Source organism: Phyllostomus discolor, chromosome 14 (genome assembly GCF_004126475.2).
Source record: "Phyllostomus discolor isolate MPI-MPIP mPhyDis1 chromosome 14, mPhyDis1.pri.v3, whole genome shotgun sequence".
NCBI lineage: Eukaryota > Metazoa > Chordata > Mammalia > Chiroptera > Phyllostomidae > Phyllostomus > Phyllostomus discolor.
In genome coordinates, this window is record NC_040916.2 from 43,712,166 (window position 1) to 43,731,161 (window position 18,996).

The 18,996-nt window shown below is 43.1% G+C and overlaps 1 protein-coding gene across 9 annotated transcripts in view; it reads left to right on the forward strand.

Annotated features, from left to right (window-relative positions):
• LOC114489047 (phosphodiesterase 4D interacting protein) overlaps window positions 1-18,996 on the forward strand; it is a 205,775-nt gene that overhangs the window by 31,984 nt on the left and 154,795 nt on the right. Inside the window, exon 1 of one of the 9 annotated variants that reach the window (XM_036015717.1) lies at window positions 4,981-5,311. The exons of the other annotated variants lie outside the window; for them this stretch is intronic. Within the exon in view, the coding sequence (XP_035871610.1) occupies window positions 5,292-5,311 (20 nt within the window). The 5' untranslated portion in view covers window positions 4,981-5,291. Of the gene's footprint in view, window positions 1-4,980; window positions 5,312-18,996 lie in introns of those variants that run through there. 9 annotated transcript variants of the gene reach the window in all.

Genomic DNA, 18,996 nt, shown 5'->3' on the forward strand with positions numbered 1-18,996 from the left:
TTGATGTAGGTCCTTCCCTTTCATGACTTGGAATACTTCTTTCCAGCCCCTTTTTGTCCTGCAAAGTTTCTTTTGAGAAATCAGCTGATAGACTTATGAGAACTCCTTTGTAGATAACTGTCTCCTTTTCTCTTGCTGCTTTTAAGATTCTCTCCTTATCTTTAATCTTGGCTAATGTAATTATGTGCTTAGGTGTGGTCCTACTTCTTTGGGACTCTCTGAGCTTCCTGAACTTCCTGGAAGTCTATTTCCTTTGCCAGATTGGGGAAGTTCTCCTTCATTATTTTTTCAAATAAGTTTTCAATTTGTTGCTGTTCCTCTTCTCCTTCTGGCACCCCTGTGATTTGGATGTTGGAACATTTAAAGTCATCCCAGAGGTTCCTAAGCCTCTCTTCATTTTTTTTAAATTCTTGTTTCTTCATTCTGTTCTGATTGAATGTTTATTTCTTCCTTCTGCTCCAAATTGTTGCTTTGAGTCCCTGTTTCCTTCCCTTCACTGTTGGTTCCTTGTACATTTCTCTTCATTTCACTTTGCATAGCCTTTACTTTGTCCTCTGTTTTGTGACTGTACTCAGCCATTTCTGTGAGCATCCTGATTAACAATGTTTTGAACTGTGCATCTGATAGGTTGGCTATCTCTTCATTGTTTAGTTCTATTTTTGGAGCTTTGATGTGTTCTTTCATTTGGGCCATATATTTTCGTCTCAGCAGCCTGTTACATTTGAAGGGGAGGAGCCTTAGGTATTCATCAGGGCAGGGCAACTCACTAGCTGTGGTGCTGTATGTGGGGGAGGGGTCTGAGAGGGAACAGTACCACTTGCTCAGCTCTCTGCCAGCTTTCAGTCACTTCTCCCGTGTCCCACAGGCAAATTGGGCCCTTCTGGTGCCGATTCACAGGTGCGTGGGCTTGTGTACATTCTAGGACCCTGTGGGTCTCTCCAACAAACTCTCTTGTGAGCCTGGGAGTTTCTCCCACCATTGCAACCCCCACAGATTTTTACAGCCAGAGGTTTTGAGACTTTCTTTTCCTGTGCTGGATCCCTGGGTTGTGTGGTCTGTCTTACTCCCTAGTTGTTCCTCCCAGTTTATCTTCACATGAATACGGAACCACCTGGTCCTCCAGCTGCCACCTTGTCCTGTCCACCATGGCTGCCCATCTCTACCCTTCCTACCATTCTGGATGTATGTTTCTTCTTTAACTCCTTGGTTGTCTGACTTCCATACAGTTTGGTTTTCTGGCAGTTCTGGTTATTGTTTGTTTTTAAATCTGTCATCTGTCTTTCAGTTGTGTGAGGAGGCAAAGTGAATCTACCTGTGCTCCATCTTGGCCAGAAGTTGGAGATGTGGTTATTTTTATTACTTCCTTATAATTCATGGAGTAATCCACATTACGATTAATAGTCCTTTTTACCCAGAATCATGCGGGGGAGGAGGAGAAAGAGAAAGGGAATAGAAAGACTTAACAGTTGGTTAAAGTACATTAGGACTATTTGCAGCTGAGTATAAAGACAGATACCTTCCTATTTTGTGTCTCTTTATCATCCATTCAAATATTTCCTGAAGCATAATCAGATGACCCGTTCAAGAGTAGTGAGTACTGTCAGGAAAGATTAGCATAACTGGTTTAATTTATCAACATCATCTACCCAGATTCTGTGAGTGCTAATCCAGAACACTGGGAGAGATACACAAGCAGGAAGATATGTGACTTTCTACATAATAAGCACTGGGACCTATAGTCTTCTCTCTGCCTCGGTCTCAGAATGAATTAAAAAATAAAAGACAATGTGTCAGATTGGCTAGGTTATGCCGCAGTAATAAATACCCAGATTTCAGTAACTTAATACAACAAAAAATGTATTTCTTACTCATTCAATTGGGTCAGCAGAATACTGATCAGTCTCACTCAGAGACCCAGGTGGATGAAAACTTCATTTTGACATGTATCAATCTTCAAAGATTAATACAACAGCGGAAATTGACAGTTGCCTATTGTATACTGGCTCTTAAAAACTTCCACATTCTACCTAGAAGTGGCCACATGAGACTTCTCTCACATTTCAATGGCCAAAGGAAGTTACATTTCATTGGCCAAAAGCCACACCTAACTTTAAATGGTGTGGGGAAGGGAAAGTTACCACAAGGAGAAAAACTTAACAAAAAGCCAGAAAGCAGCATAGCATTAACTAGTAGCATAGCATTAACTACATAGCATTAACTAGTAGATTGTATTATTGTTCCACAAATACTCACCCCTCCTGCACTCCGTGGGCAGAGTGCACTTTTCTGCACCAATGACTTTGGACTTGGCCATGTGACTTATTTGGCAGAAAAGACAGTTCTGAGCAAGAACTTTAAGAGACATCACCAGTCTCTGCCAACACTCTTTCACTCCTGTACTCTACCATGAGAAGAATATTTGCCAGGTAGTTGCTGTTCTTCAGTGTGGGTCCTGGGATGAGAGATACATGGAGCAGGTTTGAACCCATGCCCAACCAATTCATACCTGGACCACAGATCCTTGAGTGCCAATGGATATTTGTTGTACAATACTGAGATTTGGCAGTTCTTTGTTAGCAGCATTGTTTGAGCAAAAAAGGTGACTAATACAATGTAATGTGTATTATATATTACATAGTGACTCAACACAGCAAGATTTCATTATGACCAACTACTACAGGCAATGGTTCGCAAGTAAGCATATGAAACAAGAACTTACTAGTTAGTTTGCTGAGAAATTGAAAGTAAAATGACATGATGTTGAATATATATATGTCTAAAATATCATAACTATCAAATTATGTCTTAATAACAAAAAATATGATAAATCCTATTGCTGTTGAGGTTATATAAGATGATAGAATTTGTTCTTTTACCATAAAATTCCTGTGCTTTCCAAAGAATAAAATAACAGAGGCAGGAAAATTTCACTAAGGTATTGTTTATGGGCCTAATATTAGAAACAGTGTAGCTATATAGTAATAAGATGATATTAAGTAAACTATGATCATATTGATATAATGTATGACCATTAGAATAATGAATATGGGCACTTGCTAACAGCATGGACAAATATTTAATAAGTGAAAAAAGGAGGATATAAATTTATGTCGAAGTTGTAATTATAACTCTATGAATAGATATGTAATATATAAATAATGACTAGAGGGGAATATGGAGGTTGTGCTGGAGGATTGGGTATATGGGTGAATAGTTTTCTTTCAAAATATAACAAAAATTTATTTTTTGACAATAAGTTTAATCCTTAAAACAACAAAGATGTTTCTCAAGAATATACTAATATGTGTAAGAGAGTCATTGTTTGGATTAGAAGATATTTTTAAAAGACTGGACAGAAATTAAACAAATTTTAACATTGATTATCTCCAGGGATTATAGATAATTTACTTTCTAAATATTTGTCTGTATTTTTTCAAATATTTTACAATGCATATGTTGTGAACCTTGTAAAAAAAGTAATTTTAAAAATAAACCAGCATGTTTTCTGTCCTCATCTCCAAGACCTGCACACTGTATCTAGTTAATGTATCATTTCTTGAGCGCAGTGCATGTCTCTGGCTGTAGACAGCTTCTCTCCAAACTCACTGGCCCATAATTTGATTTGAGACAGAACTAAATATAGCACCGACTTGGAGATGGAGGACGGAAATCTGGCTTTCCCTGCCCTCCTCTTTTTTTTCCCCCTTCAGAGGCAGCGGGAGATTCTTTTCAAGACAGGTGGCCTGTGAGCCTGGTGCCATTACACATTTTAAAATGTTTCCTGGAAATAGTCTAAGCTGAAGAGCGCTGTGGCCTTAGGTAGAAGCTAAGGGGGATTCCATGCGAGGGGCTCTTTAGATTATTACTCTGGTCCCTCAAATGTCTTAATATTATCCTGCCCTCTCAGCCCCTGTAATGTGCTGATAACCAGGAGAACTACTCTAAGAGCTGGGAAGCAGGATGACAGTTGTCCCTAAGAATACAGGTTCCCTACAATCTCACCCATTCCAGGCATGCGAGTGTCCTTGTGACTGCAGGATACCTGAGAGAACCACTTCATTCTAGGGAAGCCTCGTCGGTGGTCTGATCTTCAGAGAACATGTCTTTAGGGCCACAGTGCGTAGAAAACAAGCCTTAGCAGAGACTTGGAGCCTTTTCGGGTATCACATTTATCATCTGTGAAACAAGTAATAATAACTAAATCAGCATTGCCACATGTGGGCACTAGAAAGCTTTCTGCAAATAAAAAAAAGGTCAGTGGTAATGCTAATAATAACAGTGATTATGTCACGTAATAAAAAGGTTTTATTTTAGAGCTAAAAAGGAGCTTCAGGGCTGTAAGCACTTTAATTATAGCACGTCCGACTTGTTTAAACCTCGTTTCATGAATAGATGGCCCAGGGTAGAGCCCAGCTGCCTCTGTGCGAGGGGAACGAAACCCGGAGAGCAAGAGGACCGTAGAACCAGGATGTGTGAGGTGGAGACAGCTGATAAGACGGCAGGGTTTCCTTAGGATGCTTCCCCTCCTGAGGAAGGTTCCTGTCCCCAAAGTACTGGTGGGACTGACGTGTCAGATACCTAGGAAAGGGACAGCACGTCCTCTGAACATCTAGTTGTGCATCAGCCAGGACTGCGCCTGAGACGTTCCTACGCCCCAGCTCTGGCCCCCGGGTGCCCGTGGGTGGGGTGCGGCAGACGCTCTCGAGGACCTTCTCCCTGAATTCTCCCAACGGTTGGTTTTTCCAAAGCCCCTCCTCAGTGAGGTGGGCGAGGGACAGAGGGCCTGGCGCCCTACCTAAGTCCTCTGCCCTTCCGCCACCATCATCAAGGCCGGCCAGGCTGGAGGGTGTGTCCAGGCAGCGAGTAACCTGGACCGGCCCAGCCCCTGCGCCCGGGCAGTCGGAGCCCCGCCTCCTCTCGCGGTTGACAGCTCAGCTGGTCCCGAGCCACTCGTGCCAGCCAGTCGTGTCTCAGCCTGCGCTGCCTCTGGCCGCGGCTCCCAAAACAGCTCCGGGCGCCGCTCCGCGTCCAGCTTCCTACTGAGAACAGTCCCTCCCTTGTGCCCGACGCACCGTTAGCTGGAGGTTTGGCCACGTCAAATCGGGTTTAACCAAAAGAAAAAAAAAAAAGCAAGAGCAGAGCGCACTCTTCTCGGACACGGAAGGAGGGAGCTGGGGAGGAAAAGGCTGCTGCTCTTTGCACTGGAGGTTCGTGGGCAAGGCTTCTCATTTTCCCAGGCTGCTTCCACTCCCGGCTGAGGAGCTCCCGGGAGTAAGGACAGCGCCTGGAAAATGGAGCAGACGTGGACAAGGTAGGTGAGCCGCTGCGCGGCGTCCTCACTGCATCCCGGATTTGGTGTTCCTTCCCCCACCCCCATCCCCGAGCCTTTAGGGAGAGGTCGCCTCTCGCCACTAGGGGCCTCGGACAGCTTCTGTTCTTCATCGCCTCGCCCTCCCTAATTCCCAGTCCACTTCTCTTGGTCCTCCTGCACATGGCCGGGTCTCCGATGCTTCCTCGCTTCAGGACTCTCTTCTCCGCCCCGTCTTGATGTTAAAAATACCCATGAGGCTGCCTGGGAGTTTTTGTAGAAATGTCTCTCTGTCTTTTCCTCGTTCCACAGATGAGAGGGATTCCCTCAGGTCTTTCTTTAGAGATACCTTTGATTTCAGCTACTTTGAAAAATGTCACATTTTCTTCTCACCCTGCCACGTTTCCTTTCCGACCTCTCCCTCCAGGAGTCAGTCACACAAAAGCAAAGGGCTGAGGGAGCAGAGCCTAGCGATGCTCATCTCCGGAGTCTCAGTTGGAACTGACTTTGGGAGAGGAAAGGGGAGAGAGACCAGGGCACGACTGCCTGCTTTTAGGTCATGTTTTGGAGATGCTTGGTGAAATTGTGTTTTCTCCATCCCCCAAATATTCTTAGCATGGAGCTCACTCAGGGGTAAGAGGCGGTGTTGAGACGAAGACTACATTTCTGTTTTTCAGCGGGAGGGCAGGTGGAGATACGTATCCAGAGGGGTTTCCATAGCAGATGTCCCTCCATCTCCAGACTTTACTTCGGAGGACTGGGATGGGGCCAAAGGCCGTTCTGCATCCTAAGAGAGCTAGAAGGCTGGACAATCACCGAAAGTGAATGTGGGCTTAACCATAATTGTTTAAAAGACCTGGAGATGTCTAGCTAATTGTTCAACAGGAGTAAACTGTATAATGTGAATTTCAAAGAAAGGGTGGATTGAAGCTTGGGGTGTGCTGATGAGAAGGGCACTGTCCAGATTTACAAGTGGTGGGTCTGCGTTTTGCTTTTTTCTGCTCTTCTCAGGCCCCTCCTGGGGGACTGTGCTCTGTTCTGGGCATCACTGGACAGAAGGAATGCAGTCAAGGGACGAGAGGGACTGAAACCCGAACCTTAAGGGATGATTGGAGGACCTGGGGTTCTTTGGAGAAGTGAAGACTTGGGGAGGGGGTTATAGAGTAGCTTCCTTCAAACATTTGAAGAGCAGCTGCTGGTAGAGGGAGTAGATTTATTTGGAATCTGTTAGGAGGACAGAATGACCGATTGGAGCAAGGTGTGGGGAGGCAAGTTATGGCTGAACATAAGGGAAAAGCTTTCTAACAAGTGACCTGCCAGGGTGGTAAATAGACTATTGGTCCTGGAGTTACTCAGGCAAAGGCATGATGACCTCTTGATGGTAATGAGAGGTTCATCAGGGATTCTTGCTCTCTGTGTGTCTTTCATACAGAAAAAAAATATTAACTTTTTTGAACTTTATATTTAGATATAATAATTTCATACAAATTCAGAGGTAATTTAGAAAAATCACAAATCACATGTTTATAGTCCAGCTAATTCCACACACCGCGTATGCCTATGTGACCGGCACTCAGAAGGACATTACCGGCACCCCTGAAGCCCTCGTGACCTTCCGATAACCATGGTCCTGACTGCTAGCACCACAGATTAGTTTTGCCTGGTTTCGAACTTGATGTAACTGAAAGTATCCACTGTGTACTCTTTTGTGTCTGGCTTCTTTCACCCAGTCTTAGGCTTGTGGGTTCTTTGACATTGTCGTGTGCAGTTGTGGTAGTTCATTCCTTTTCGCTTCTGTGTAGGATTCTGTTGTGTGTAAATATGTCAAATTTATTTATCCATTCTATCGTTGTGAACATTTGGGCAATTTCTAGTTTGGGGCTGTTGAGTGGTGTTGCCATGAACAGTTCTGTACATGTTTTTTGGTGAACGTATGTACACACTTCTGTTGGGTAAATACATGGTAGAATTTCTGGGTGATAGGAAATGCATGTTCGGCGTTAGTAGATACTGCCAAGTAGTTTTCTTAAGTGCTTATAAAAAGGATCTCAAGAGGACAGAGACACAGCGAGGTGCTCCACATTGCTAGTCATCAGGGAAATGCAAATTAGAACCACATTGTTATACCACTATCAGAACAAAATGAAAAAGACAGAAAATACCAAATATTGGTGAAGCGAAACAGTCAGCATGCTCACACTTCTTTTTACCCTTTTTGTTTTAACCCACAATAAGAAATGTATTTACATCGCAACCAAGTACACTCCCATACTTAACTGAGACAAAGTTTCATGTAGCCCTGGGTTCTTGGCTCAGTTGGTTGGCGTGTCCTTCTGTGAAGCAAAGGGTTGCCGGTTCAGTTCCTGGTCCGGGCACATGCCTAGGTTGTGGGTCCAGTGTGGGAGGCGACCAGTCAGTGTCCCCCTCTCACACAGATGTTTCTCTCTCTCGCGCTCTCAAAATCAGTGGAAGTGTATCCTCGAATGAAGATTAATAAAAAAAAGTTTCATGTAACAATACTTAACCTTACTATGTGTTTTGTACTCTGATCTTTTCTACCCTATTATTTTTCTTTAAAAAAAAATGCTGGTGTGACTCACTAAATTTATTCCACCACCTAATGGGCCACATATGGAAAAATCCAATGATCATGTGTGGTAACTGATGTCTCAGATACTTCCTAACTCACAGCTAAGATCAGTTCATTATTTAAAATGTGAGAGCCCAGTGCAGATCAGACGCTGCTAAATGCTAAGGGCAAAGCAGTGAGTGGGGCTGGTTTCTGCCTTTGAGGGTTTCGCTTGCTCATTGTCTGTAATTCTGACGGAGGCTAAGGCAGACGTGGGCACTGGCTGCTCCGGGAGCACGGGGAGGCAGCACAGCTTGGGGAATTCAAAGAATAAAAATGAACCAGAAAGCTACCATTTATTAGGCTTGCATTCATTAGCTTGTATGTTAATCCCCTTTCATACAGTACTTTGTATTACCTGATCCTCAGAACCCTATGAGGTATAAGGGAAATGTTATTATACTGATTTTTAGGACAAGAACTTGAACTTTAGAGATATTAAATAATATCCCCAAGCAATGCACACAGGTGAGGAAGAAATACAGCCTGGAGCCATCTATTGTATTTTGCTGTGTGTAATGCTCACCCACATTTTTGTGCACATTATACAGGGAGTACCATACCCATGGTGTGTAATCATTACACCCTTATTTTTCCCTCAAAAACTTGGGCGAAAAGATGTGCATCACACGTGACAAAATACATAATTCCAAAGATTATGCTCTTAATTGCTTTGTTTAAATTGAGTCTTGTAGGTGATTCGGTTTCTGAATTGGTTGTGAATCTGGCTGCTTAACCTAATTACTCCTAAGTTTGTGAGTAAGTTTAAGACTGTAAGTCTGTTCCCACATTGTATTCTTGGCAGCTCTGGAAAGACACCCCCCACACCTCTCTGAGTAGTTCTTCACATGAGCCTACACACTCTTTATCTTGATTAGACTTCCAAAAAAGGACAGAGTGCCGAGTGTTTGAGTTCTCTGAGTTCAACATCCCCTACCCCAGCTCTGCACATCTTCCCTGCTGCAAATCACCGGGAGTGGTTTTTGCCTGACTGTTGCCAGATGCTTTGGTTAAATCCTGTGGGGAGAGCATGGTTAGTTCTGGAATAACAAATTTCACAGGAATACATAGGCCTTACAAAGGGCTGGTTTGGTCACTAATCACACTGCTGTCCTTGGATAGGGTAGGAGTTGTCAAAGGAACAAGCTACTGGAAATGATGAGGAACCTGGTGATGAGGACACTTTGCTCATCCTGTAAATCCAGTACCGGCCAGACAGATAGCTTCTACTGCTCCTAATTGTTAGTGTTCATCTATCGGGACTAGCAACTCCTCAGAACCGTGTGGGCATTTCAGAGTGTGTCACAGATTACCACAAACTTAGTGACTTAAAACAACACAGATTTATTACCTTGCAGCTCTGGAGGTCAGAAGTCTGAAGATGGGTCTTCTAGGCTAAACTTCAGGTGTCATCAGGACTGTGTTCATTCCTTGCCTTTTCCAGCTTCTGGAGGCTTTCCACATTCCTTGGCTCAGGGCCCCTTTCCAGAAGTGGCATCACTCTGACCTCTTTTCACCTCCTCTCCTCTCCTTTGTACTCTCCTGTTCATCTCTTACAAGGACCCTGTGGTTACATTGGGCCCAAGGGGATGATCCAGGTTAATCTCTCCATCTCAAAATCCTTAATCCCATCTGAAAGTTCCTTTTGCATACGGAGTAGCGTATCCACAGGCTGCAGATACTGGGAATGTGGGCTGCTTTGGCAGCCACTGCTCAGCCTGCCACTCTGTTAAATGCTGGAAAAAGCATTATGGGTTCTCTTCCCTTTTTAGTTAGGTGGAAATGTTCTTGTTTCTAGAATATGGGAAAGCTGAGTAAAAGTCAAGTGAATCATATGTGAACCTTGTACAATTTTCCTGAACAAATAATTAAAAAAGAAAAAAAACCTTGAAATATTTAAGGGCTACCTATAAGACTGAACTTTAGGAAAAGAAAACAAGTTAGTCTGTTTTGTTTTACATTAACCTGTAATTAGATTTAGTGAAGATGCAAATATTAATTGTATTTGCCTGCCGTGTAAAAATTTGGAGAAGGCAAGAAACATCCAAGAAAAATAGAGATTTGGTCTCACAATTCAAGAATTCTGATTTTGTTTCTCCTCTCCCACATAGCTAAAGTGTAGCCTTCAAATAAAAGACAAAGTTATATTGCACTTAACTGATTTTCATTGATATAGATTATTTGCATCTTTTCAGCTTGGTATTAGCTCTTAAGCAAGAGGAAGCAAGGATGTTTCTTTCTCTTTGAATTCAGGGTGAGTTAGCAGGGTCCTGTTTACTCATGCATAGTGACAGCCAGAGGTGGGAGTTCCCCCCATTTTATAGATGTGGCAGCTGAGGCCAGGGAGCTGAAGTCAGCACTGGAGCTGGAAGATCTGCTTGACTCTCATATCTTTGCTTACCATGGTGCTGCCACTTTGCATATTAGGGAATGCCCCTTTTCAAACTTCTACTATTGAGAGATCTTTGGACATATAATTTCCTGTTGAATTCAGCACTGACAGAAATTTATTTTCTTTATTTGGTGAAGGAATATCTCTGCCTTTACAACTCTGATCAACTTTGATCTGATTTGAGCAGGCCCATACTCAGATTTCGGCCTGAGGAATTTATCTCAGTCCGAGCTTTCTCCCCAACTTGATCCCTGCACACTAGATCAGATGAGGCCGCCCGCCCCGCCTTCTTCTTGTTTACATGTTAAGGCTGGATTTAAACCATCAGAAGACTGGGAAGAGGTTGTGCTTGTCTCTGAAAGGATAAGTTGGTTGACTCGGGTCCATCACGGAGCCCTCTCCACTCCGGGTGACTCAGGGATAATTTATTCAAGCCTGTGTGCAGCCCCATTCATTTGGTGGATGATGCCCTGGGACACTCACTACTCCTCTTGAAATGGACCTTATTTTATAAATAAAGTTCCAAATTGGGCTTAGAACATTCCTCAAGTTGTCTCTGGCAAAAATTCAAATAACATTTAAACTTACCAGAAAGTCCAGAATAAAAGGGATGCCATGATGACCCGGGGTGGCCCTGTCCAGTTCTATTTTAAAGCGCTCGAATGCACTGAAGTCTTGTTTTCCCCGGTCTCAGAACGTCTTCTGACTTCTGTGGTCAGCAAGGCAAGCACACTCTGAATTTTATTTTTTTCCTCATGGCTGAAGCACTTCATTAGTCATAGGCTATTTATAATAATAAATAGTAATAATACTAACAATAACAACAACTTGTATTTTCATAGTACTTTAGTAGTTTCTAACACACTCTTTGTTGATCTGTCTCATTATTTCCAGTCCTTTGCTACTTGTTCCATTCTGCAGAAGCTTCTTTCTCGCTTGACTTCTTCAAGGCCAGCTAGGGAAGAGGTGTCTTCTTATCACGTTCAAGGTGGCGGGGGTGTAAAGAAACAATAACTGCTGATATGTAGAAAACATTGATTGACTTAAGAAAATTGAATAAATTCTAAAATTTCACTCAATTGAAGAACATGTTTATTTTCCTTTTCATAATGTGGAGTATTATTATTCTAAATGTACAGTAGCATGTCATGTGGAAAAATAATAGCATGTCATGTAGAAAAATAACACTTTACTAAATCATTCCCCTATACTAAGGCTTTTAGGTTTCAATTTTTTTTATTGTTCAAGTACAGTTGTCTCCTTCCCAGCCCCCACAACTCTCCCCCCCGCCAAACTGTCCCCCACCCCAGCCATCCCACCTCCCACCCTAGATCCTACCCCCTTTTGGTTTTGTCCATGTGTCCTTTATAGATGTTCCTGAAAACCCTTTCAGCTTTTCTCCCCCATTATGCCCTCCCATCTCCCCTCTGGTTACTGTTAGTTTGTTCTTAATTTCAATGTCTCTGGTTATATTTTGCTTGCTTGTTTGTTTTGTTGATTGGGTTCCATTTATAGGTGAGATCATATGGTATTTGTCTTTCACCATCAAATTTTTAACTATTATATACTTTTGATAAACATCTAGGTGATTAAAGCATGTTCTTTCATAGGTTTATTTTGGAATGACAGATGTTCAAAGTAGAATAGCTATGTCACACTTCTAGTTCTTGAAAATACATTCCAATTTGCTTGGGGTTTAGGATCACGTAACTTACACAATATAGAGGGTATTACATTCCATTTAAATATCTCTTTCAAGACCCGAGTCCCTGTTTGCAGGAAGGGAAGTGGAGGCGCACACGCTGACATTCAGCGGCACGCGAGGATGTAGGACATCCCAGAGGAGTCACAGTGATGCTCCCAGCTTTTACTTCTCTCTGGGGTGAAATGCCGCTCTGTTGCTATTATCTCTGTCACCCTCTTGAAGTGTTTCCTGAAATGGAGAGAAAATTTTAATATAAGAAAGTAAAAGTGGATGTAATTTACATTAAACTTATGCAGATATATTGGGATGTCTTTTCCAAAGAAAGAAAAAAAAACCCAGTTGCTGTATTTGGTTATAGGATTATGGACAACACCCTCTATATGCTGCTTTAAAACTAAGTCAATATATGTTTTTGTATCAGGTTACATTTATGTTTACCAAGTGACAACACGTGAAGTTTGGAACCGAGTTGGTTTTGGAAGGACTCTTCTGTGCATTGATTAACTTAGAGATTTGCAGAGTATGGCCGCTGTGGGAGCAGCACTGTTGCCGGCAGACCGAGGGGGCTGGCTGTAGAGCGTCATTATTTTCTCACCCCGAGCTAAAATTATCATGAGTGGGCCTCAGTATACCAGTTGTTCCCACCTACACACCTAGCCTTGCCTTTGCTAGGATAACTTTGTCCTTCAGAGGTTAGTTTCAGCATTATCTCCTTTTCAGATTATTTTTGGAACCTGGTTCTGTGTGTTTTCTGTAGCCAGAGCACACTCTGCCTCCTTCACTATGGCAGGCAGCTAGTTGTTTTACTGGGTATCTTTCATACTCTAAGATTATTGGAAGAAAGGACTGTTTTTTGTTTTTAAATATTCAGTATCTTATGTTGCTTCTAGCACTCATTGGATCTTCAATTGAGAGCTTTGCAGGGAACATCCCCTGCAGGGCTCATCTGAATAAACCTGTTGGGTTGGTGTCTCATTATGGAAGGGATACAGTAGGCTAGCAGAGCTTGATGCCATTATACATTCCAATGATCATTATGTGTTTCAGAAAAGTGTGTCATATTCCTTTTATGATCTAGACTTCTTAAATAGTAGGTAGATAATGGGGTGATACAAAAATCCTGGCTTCCCGGTGCTGCCATTCTACGGGGGTCACCAGACATGAATGTATATTTCTGTTGCGGCTTGACCTCACAGTTCCTCAATTCGTATTCACTTGAGCACTCCATAAGCACAGCCACTCTTTGTAGCTCATCTTCATCCCAAACTCCCCATCTTTATGACTCTTAACTCTAAAATTATGTTCCTTGACCACAAGGTCAAATCCCCCATCTCTTCATTCTTTCTGAATATTCACTTTACCTTACAACTTACTGCATTCCCTCCACTTTTCTGTGCCTTCCAGGCCTTCGGCTCTTCATTCGTCTCCCTACCGAGCATTGGCCTCCGAGTCAGCTATTTGAATTGTTCCCAGGGTTGCTTTAGAATCTCTTGTTGCTTCAACAGTTCCCACCCTTAGTCAGTTTTATTATCCTCTAGCATGCTGTGAGCTCTGTTTTAGTGTATTACAAAACCATATTGAGAAGGGAGATTGTAAGTTCATTCTTTCCACTCTCTGGCAGGTCTGTAGTGTTAACACTCTCTCCTCCTTCACTCACCTGCCTCCTCCTCGATTCCTCCTCCTCCCTGCAAAATGCATTTCTCAAAACCTTTTTCCGTAGTATAAAATCCAGATACAAAACAGTTTGTTCGGTGTTATTTCTATTATGTAGAATTCAGGCAGCCATGTGAACAGAAGAGCAACTAAAAGTAAATACATAAAAATATTTACCAATGGGCTTTAGGTGGTAACACTTAAAAATTATTTTTATTTTTTTTCTATACACTCTTCTCCTTTCCAAAATTTCTAAAAGAAGCGTGTAATTCTTTTCAAATCATTAGACATAGATTTTACTAAGAAAGGAAACAGTAAAACAGTAAAAGATAATGTGAATAAAAAGATGAAAGCGGGGGGGTCACCTATCTCTTTTTTTTATTGTATTTTTTCCCATTACCATTTAGTCCCTCTACACCCCTACCTGGCCCCACAATCTCCCCACTATTGTCAATGTCCATGAGTCTGTTTTGCTTAACCCCTCTACCCCCTAACCTCCGCCCCCCACCCCTTAGCCATCATCCTGCTACCCATCCATGAGTCTATCTCTGTTTTGCTTGTTAGTTCAGTTTGTTCATTAGACTCCACATGTCAGTGAAATAATATGGTATTTGTCTTTCTCTCAGTGACTTATTTCACTTAGCATAATGTTCTCCAGGTCCATCCATGCTGTTGCAAAGGGTAAAATTTCCTTTTTTTTTATGACCAAGTAGTATTCCATTGTGTAAATGTCCCATAGTTATTTTATCCACTCTACTACTGATGGACACTTGGGCTGCTTCCATATCTTGGCGATTGTAAATAATACTGCAATGAACATAGGGGTGCTTATGACCTTTCAAATTAGTGTTTTGGGTTCCTTTGGATATATTCCCAGAAGTTGGGTCACTGGGTCAAAAGGCAGATCCATTTTTAATTTTTGGAGGTATCTCTATACTGCTTTCCACAGTGGTCCCCTATCTCTTGATGTTTGGTCTTGAGCTCTGAGCTAGACTGAGCCAATGGCCTTGGCATACCCCAGGGCTGTGAATAGTGGTTGTGAACAAAAACTGAGGAGTGCAGAATGCATCGCCAGGACCAAAAGCATAAAACACAAGCTAAGTTTTGGAAGTGGGTGGAGAGCCCATGTATCACCCCTGGGTGATGGGACTGAATCCAAAGCATATTTTCATGTCTCTTTTAAAAGAATGATATTAGTTTCTTGGCTGAGTTAGGGGACAGGGAGGAGAATTTGTTAGATACTTGGATGTCTAATAACCTCATAGGTCAAAAGTACAGTAGTAAGTGATTTTTCTGAACCTTGATGGATAGCAGCAAGAAAAACAACATTAGTTCCTTTAGGATGAAGACTTCGTGCAGGAGCAAAGTAGGTCATAAAATGCGAAGTTGTTGCAGATGCACAATGTTGCTTGTGGCTCCCTACATCTTTTGAGGACTTAGCAGGCCAGAAAGAGTGCCTCCCAGAGCACGATAGGCCAAGGTCAATCTCAGTGAATAGATTCTGTCGAGGGAAGGGTGTAAATTGCAGCCTGCACTGGAGAAAAACGGGTGTTACTGTACTGGTGCCAAGTCGCCCACACTTGGCGTGCAGAGGGAGGCGCAGGAGTGATGCTCCCTCTTGTCAGAGGGGCTCTGCCAATTAAGCATGCTAGCTTGCAATTTTATAATGATGGGTCTTGAGATAAGAAAAAATTATAATCTTACTGCATTTATTATGTAATAGTCTCGTGCTCTGCATCTGTGACTTCTACCCTATTTGCATATGAATATATGTTTTGGGGAGCATGGTGCCAAATGGGGGTTTTCTGGCAATACTGGGAACATAGGGCACACGGACTCAGTGTCTCTCTTGGCGAGAGTAAAGGAGATCTGAGGAGAAATCCCCGAGCCTATTCACTAGTGGTCCTTCCCATTTCGATTGTGTCTGTTGCCATCACCTCTCCTGCTTGTCGTTTTATTCCCTTTGTCTGTTAGGGACAATGGCAAGTATTATCACAGAAGGGGTTCAAGGAAGGTGTGAATTTGGAGGAATTTGGGTAGAGACGGGGAACTGTAAAATAATGGATGGCTCACTTTTCAGGGTAGGACCCATATAAAAAGTCATACTTACCACTTCCCTTTTAGGATTTTAATCATTCATCACATGGTGTCTGTTTATACCAGCACACACACTCAAGTGTGAGCCGTGCCCGTCAGGAATGAGTCAGTGTCCCAAGAAACAAACTTGTGTCGGGATTTGAATCTAAATCCCATCTCCCTCCCACAGCACCACTGCCCACCCTTCCTCTCACCTCGCTTTCTCATGGGTCATTTCCCTGGAGTCAAGGCAGGTACAAAGGAGGCTCGTAGCCCTGGCTGGCGTAGCTCAGTGGATTGAGCGTGGGCTGAGAACCAAAGTGTCCCAGGTTCGATTCCCAGCCAGGGTACATTCCTGGGTTGCAGGCCATAACCCCCAGCAACCTCACATTGATGTTTCTCTTCTCTCTCTCTCCCCCCTCCCCTCTCTAAAAATAAATAAATAAAAAATCTTAAAAAAAAAAAAGGAAGCTCCTTTACCCAGTATTAAATACGTGGGTGCAAATAGAGTGGACGGGGCAGAGTAAAAGTTTGGAGTCAAACAGATACAGTTTTTAAGTGTCTGAACCAACTAGCCAAATTGTTGTATGATCTTAGGCAAATTGCTTTATCCTTCTGGGCTGCCTGTTTCCTCATCTGTAAAACTGACGTAACAGTGCGTGCTTTACAGGATTTTGTGGGGACTGAAGGAGATGATGCCTGGAAAGAGTGGGCGCTCAGGAAATTATGGTGGCAGCCCTGGTGGCGAGTGGGTGGTGGTTGTCTAAATAACGATGCTGGTCATTCAATTCCAGATTAGTGGTGAGGAAAATTCTGGTGTAACAAAACATGCTGAACTGTAAAGTTCTGTGCAGGCCGTCCAGAGAGTGTTACCTGTGAACATCTTTGTTTCTAAGTGGGCTCCGTGTGTGAAACCCTACCGGTGAAAAATTCTCGGAGCCAGAGCTCCATGTGTTGAGGAAGGTGGGCCGCAGCTCTCCTTCCCCTTCAGGCCCTTGTATATCTGCCGGGGTTGAGTGTGGACATAAAGTAAAAACGTGAAAGGTAGCTCTTTGAACATTAGAAAGATTTCTCTCATTTGAACCGGAATCTAGCGACTCGTGTCGAGTGAGCTTAAGAATATGGGAATTAAGAGAGGCTGTGTGTTTGGCTCAGTGCCCAGTCCTGGGGGGACCCCAACCAACAGCAAACTTCAGCAACCTTCCCATCCTACATATCTGCTGCTGTTGGAGAAGGCCGCGCTGGGCCTAGTCCCTTACATATTTCACCTTTTATGAAGGGCGTTTACTAGAAAAGCAATGTAAATTAAATCAAAACATGCTTCCTCATTTTATAAGAATTAGACCATCCTAAACGCCCTGCTCCTTCACTTCTCCGGGTTCTCTGCTAGTCTGCCTCTGTAGGCATCTCTATGATAGAGCAAACTAGCCCTGGTTCCTTCCTACTGGCATTATTCTAAGTTGTCTTTGGGGGATTCTAAGTAGTCAGATAAAGCTACAGTGCTTGAGGAGGGAAGTGAAGAGGAAGAAGTGGTTTCCCCAGTGACTCCCCTTGAAACCTCTGCCTGAGGGTCCGGGATTGGGGGAAGAAGAATTGAGGAGAGGGGAAGGTACAAAGGAGGGTAGAAGGGGCTGGTCCTGAGGAGTAGCCGGTGCTTACTCAGGTGGGAGGAGCAAAAGAAAAGCCCAGAGCATGCCCTTCATTCCCCTGTTTTGGGATGTTTGTCATGTTTTCCTATGTGTCCATACCCACCCTCCAAGGCCTGGATTCAGTGTTCTCTGTTGTCTCTAGATTTCTGAGATCAGACTGCTCCGCTACCAATCAAGACAAAATTCACTGTCATCTCATTTATGTTCTGAAGTCTGTTTTAAATCCATTACTCTAAACATTATTCCTTTGAATCCTGTCTTCCTCCCCCAGCAGACTCTGAGCACCTTGATGACAGCGTGTATTTCTTGTTTACGTTTATGTTGCTGCTGCTTGACATACAAGCAGCTGCACAATAAGCATTTGTGAAATGGAACGGAAAACCCTAAACGTAGCACTCAAGAGGCCCAGGTTTTTGCTCTAACTACTGTTGTAGCAGATTGTTTTCCCGCCTTCTGAATTTTTGTTTATAATAAAATCATATAAAAAGAAGTTGGAAAGATGCATCTGGGAGATGGCCTTTGCCCCCAGGCTGAGACATGTGAGACAGGGTGGGGGTGAGTGAGCAAGTGGGGGAACCAGACTGTGTGGTGACCCAATGACCTCAGAGTGTGCGAGTGCCCGGCGGAGGGGCCAGAACAAGTAACCAGCCCTTTGGGAGTTTGGACACTCATATGGTAAGAAATAGCTCTAGATTAATGGTCTTAATAGGTGAGACTAAGAAGGAAAAAGTAATGGGGCCTAGACAGACAACAACTCCTTAGAAGTAGTTTGGGGGAGCCTGGTACGGGGATATGAATATCTCATACTGTTCAAAGACTGGTTGATCGATTTGCTTTGTGATGGTGAAGTTGCACAATTACCATCTTGCCATTGCTCATGAATAGTATGGTCAGTCCTTTGTCGTGACCCATTGCTCTTCTCAGTGCACAAATTACACAGGCAAAGCAAGGCAATAACACCAAATAGGCAGTTTGCAAAGGACAGTCCAAGGCTGCCTCAGAGAAACTTGTCTCTTTGCAGGCCCTGCCTGTTGTGGTGTTGCCCTTTGCTCAGGTAGAAAGACTGAAGTTTCTACCCCTCCCCACAGTGTTAGGGGACACTAGACTAGTGGGACCAGCAAGCTGCTCAGCTTTTGGAAAGGAGCTGTATCAGTGGCCATTTTTGAGCAAAGCAAAATTGATTGCCTTGGATATGTATACCTGACAAGTGGCATTTCTACCACACTTAGAAAATTGTTGGACGAGATTATCAGAGCACAATTTGACAGCATCAGAGTATCAGAGTGTAGCAGATGGTTTTGAGGGGAGCAATTGTTTTCTGAATATTCTCAACCCACTCCTGGAAAACTATAGGAAAAGCTGGTAATAGGGTGTATTGAATGTTGATGCGTCGTTTGAGCCCAATGTCTTCATGGCTACTTATCAGCAAGTCATGAAAATGCGGGTAATATTCCGTGCAGAAATTAAGTGGGTGAACAGCTGGTGGGTGGGATGTCCTTGGAAGATTTTTCATTGTTCAAATTGAGCAGAAGATTATCTTAGTGAAAGTTAATGAGTGTACTTTTATTTAATTGGTGTCAGTGT